The sequence below is a fragment of the Salmo salar genome, chromosome ssa07, assembly GCF_905237065.1.
Source record: "Salmo salar chromosome ssa07, Ssal_v3.1, whole genome shotgun sequence".
NCBI lineage: Eukaryota > Metazoa > Chordata > Actinopteri > Salmoniformes > Salmonidae > Salmo > Salmo salar.
Window position 1 is genome coordinate 38,750,267 of NC_059448.1, and position 3,184 is coordinate 38,753,450.

The window sequence follows — 3,184 nt, forward strand, 5'->3', positions numbered from 1 at the left end:
TGGCTAGTGTTTATTTTTTTTCCACCACAGCCCAATCTATGGTCGAGCAGAACGGCAGAGCCATACCTAAGTTTGACAGTCCACTACATAAATGAAGACTGGAAATTGCAAAATGTCTGCCTCCAGACGTCTTACTTCCCAGATGATCATACGGGTGAAGTAATAGCCCAGGGTCTCAAAGACCCTCTGGCATCGTGGAAGATGAGCGAAGACCGACAGGTGTGCATGACAACTGACAGCGGGAGCAACATGATAAAAGCATTGCGCTTGAACAACTGGACCCGCCTGCAGTGCTTTGGGCACAGGCTTCACCTCGCCATCGGTAAGTGTGACATTGGATAACTAAAGTGATTCAAAAAAGTTGTTCAGGCCAGCTGTAGGCTAATGTGTTAGTAGTTATGCCATTCTGCCAATCCAATAGCAAATAACCACAGGCTGTTTTAATTATAACAAATTAACTAAATTAAATGCATTTTTAATCATGATTATATAAATTACATATTCAAACAGCTAGTGGTCAAACATTCTTAAACAATAGAATTGACGTGTGGGTGTGTGTTGTTCATTTGTGTTGCACAAATAGGCCTTCAGGCCTTGTATATTTTTTTCTTTTAATAAAGAAAATTCAATTAAGAATTATGTCTTAGCCTTTTTCAATTTGTTTAGAGAAAAACAAGAAATCGAGATATATATATCGTGAAGCGTCCAAACCTCTGGCCATATTGCCCAGCCCTAGCAGCAACACATTACAACACAGCATGGTAGCAACACAACATGACAACAACATGGTAGTAACACAACATGGCGGCAGCACAACATGGTAGCAGCACAAAACATGTTACAAACATAATTGGGCACAGACAACAGCACAAAGGGCAAGTTTTTCTTCTTCTTTTTTTCCTCATTTACATTTTCTATTAAATCTGTCAGTTGTTTAGACTGTCTCCTGGATGGGGAGCTCGTAGCCATCGGCCCTATCCACCTTAGCCCCGGTGTCATCCCCTGAGGGCTTGGCTGTACTATTGCCACAATTCTCACCTTGGAGCTCCATCAGTTTGCCTAACTCAAACTTGCGCTTCTTCAGCATCTTAACCTTCCTGACGTAGATATCGTGGAGGGGGTAGATGGACTGGCAAGCCTTCACAATGTCCTTGCCAACGGAGTCAGGGATCAGCTTGTTGACGACTTCCTTCAGGTCGTTGGTCTGGACTTCACGGGTCATGATCTCCATCATCTTCTTCCTGATCTGACGGACCTGCTGGTGCTGGGGGTACGACGTCTTCCTGATCTGGTTGGTGCGCTTCTTGGTGAAACCAACGCAGAACTGACGCAGGAGGTAGTCGTCGGTGGTCTTCACGTCCACGTGGGCCTCAATCATGGTCTGGCACTTCTTGACCATGGAGCACATCTTGTCACGGGTCAGGTCCATGCCGTGGAAGTTGGTCAAGCAGTTCTTACCCTGCACGTCTTCTGAGATCAGTTTGAACTTGCGGAAGGCCACCTTATTGTTCTGCAGGTCAGCAAGGCTCACCTCAAACACACGTCCCTTCAGACCATCACAGGCGATTCTGGTTCCCTGAGTCCTGGAGACCAATGTCTGGCCAATGTTGCGGACGTTGAACATAGCGGGTGCCTTGACATCATACCAGTCCTTCTTGGAGAAAGGGTCGATCATATTTTTTTCACCTTTTATGCCACCTTTGGTCAGCCTCTCATTCTTGCCGACTGCCATATTGGCTACTGTGAGTGAAAGAGGAGTGGTCATTTTAGTGGTCACTGACTTGTGGTCAGAATCACTCAAGTGGAACAAACTTAAGTTTCAATGCTGAATTGAATGTCATTGAGAAAACAGAAAGGTTTTTAGAAGTAATCCAAGACTTAGTCATCTAGTATTTCAAAAGTATGTGTAATCTGAGGTGTTGCTTGCATGTGTTGCATGCACGCACAAACACACGCTGCAAAAACATAATCAGGCAGTCAACACATGTGCAGATGCAGATAAATGTACTGTATCAATGTACTGTATGTGCATAACGTTCATATCCCTTCCTCTCCTAATCAACATACACAGTTGAAATGGGGAGTTTACATACACCTTAGCCAAATACATTTAAACTCAGTTTTTCACAATTCCTGACATTTAATCCTAGAAGAATTCCCTGTCTTAGGTCAGGTAGGATCACCACTTTACTTTAAGAATGTGAAATGTCAGAATAACAGTAGATAGAATGATTAATTTCAGCTTTTATTTCTTTCATCACATTCCCAGTGGGTCAGAAGTTTACATACACTCAATTAGTATTTGGTAGCATTGCCTTTAAAATGTTTAACCTGTTGGGGATAGGGGGCAGTGTTTGCACGGCCGGATAAAAACGTACCCGATTTAATCTGGTTACTACTCCTGCCCAGTAACTAAAATATGCATATAATTATGATTTGGATAGAAAACACCCTAAAGTTTCTAAAACTGTTTGAATGGTGTCTGTGAGCATAACAGAACTCATATGGCAGGCCAAAACCTGAGAAGATTCCAAACAGGAAGCGCCCTCTCTGACCATTTCTTGGCCTTCTTTGTCATCTCTATCCAAAACAAAGGATCTCTGCTGTAACGTGACATTTTCTAAGGCTCCCATAGGCTCTCAGAAGTCGCCAGAACATTGAATGATGACTCTCCAGTCTCTGGCTGAAAAACAGTAGCGCATTTGGTAAGTGGTCGATCTGAGAACAATGAGACGGGCGTGCGCGTGCACGTGAAGAGTCCATTTTACTTTCTCTGTCTTTGAACGAAAACAACGACTCCCGGTCGGAATATTATCGCTATTTTACGAGAAAAATTGCATAAAAATTGATTTTAAACAGCGTTTGACATGCTTCGAAGTACGGTAATGGAATATTTAGAATTTTTTTTGTCACGAAACGCGCCGGGCGCGTCACCCTTCTTTACCCTTCGGATAGTGTCTTGAACGCACGAACAAAACGCTGCTATTTGGATATAACTATGGATTATTTGGAACCAAACCAACATTTGTTGTTTAAGTAGAAGTCCTGGGAGTGCATTCTGACGAAGAACAGCAAAGGTAATCCAATTTTTCTTATAGTAAATCTGAGTTTGGTGAGTACCAAACTTGGTGGGTGTCAAAATAGCTAGCCTGTGATGGCCGGGCTATCTACTCAGAAAATTGCA

At 43.0% G+C, this 3,184-nt stretch overlaps 1 protein-coding gene across 1 annotated transcript; it reads right to left on the minus strand.

Moving 5' to 3' along the window:
* Positions 1 to 934: 934 nt before the first annotated feature.
* Positions 935 to 1,732, minus strand: LOC106609258 (40S ribosomal protein S3a-like). Its single transcript, XM_014207849.2, has one exon. It carries the CDS (start codon positions 1,730 to 1,732, stop codon positions 935 to 937), a length of 798 nt encoding a protein of 265 aa, XP_014063324.2.
* Between the last annotated feature and the right edge of the window lie 1,452 nt (positions 1,733 to 3,184).

Bases quoted from the DNA above. Each gene is read 5' to 3' on its own strand.
- LOC106609258 (XM_014207849.2), bottom strand. From the start codon at position 1,732: ATGGCAGTCGGCAAGAATGAGAGGCTGACCAAAGGTGGCATAAAAGGT.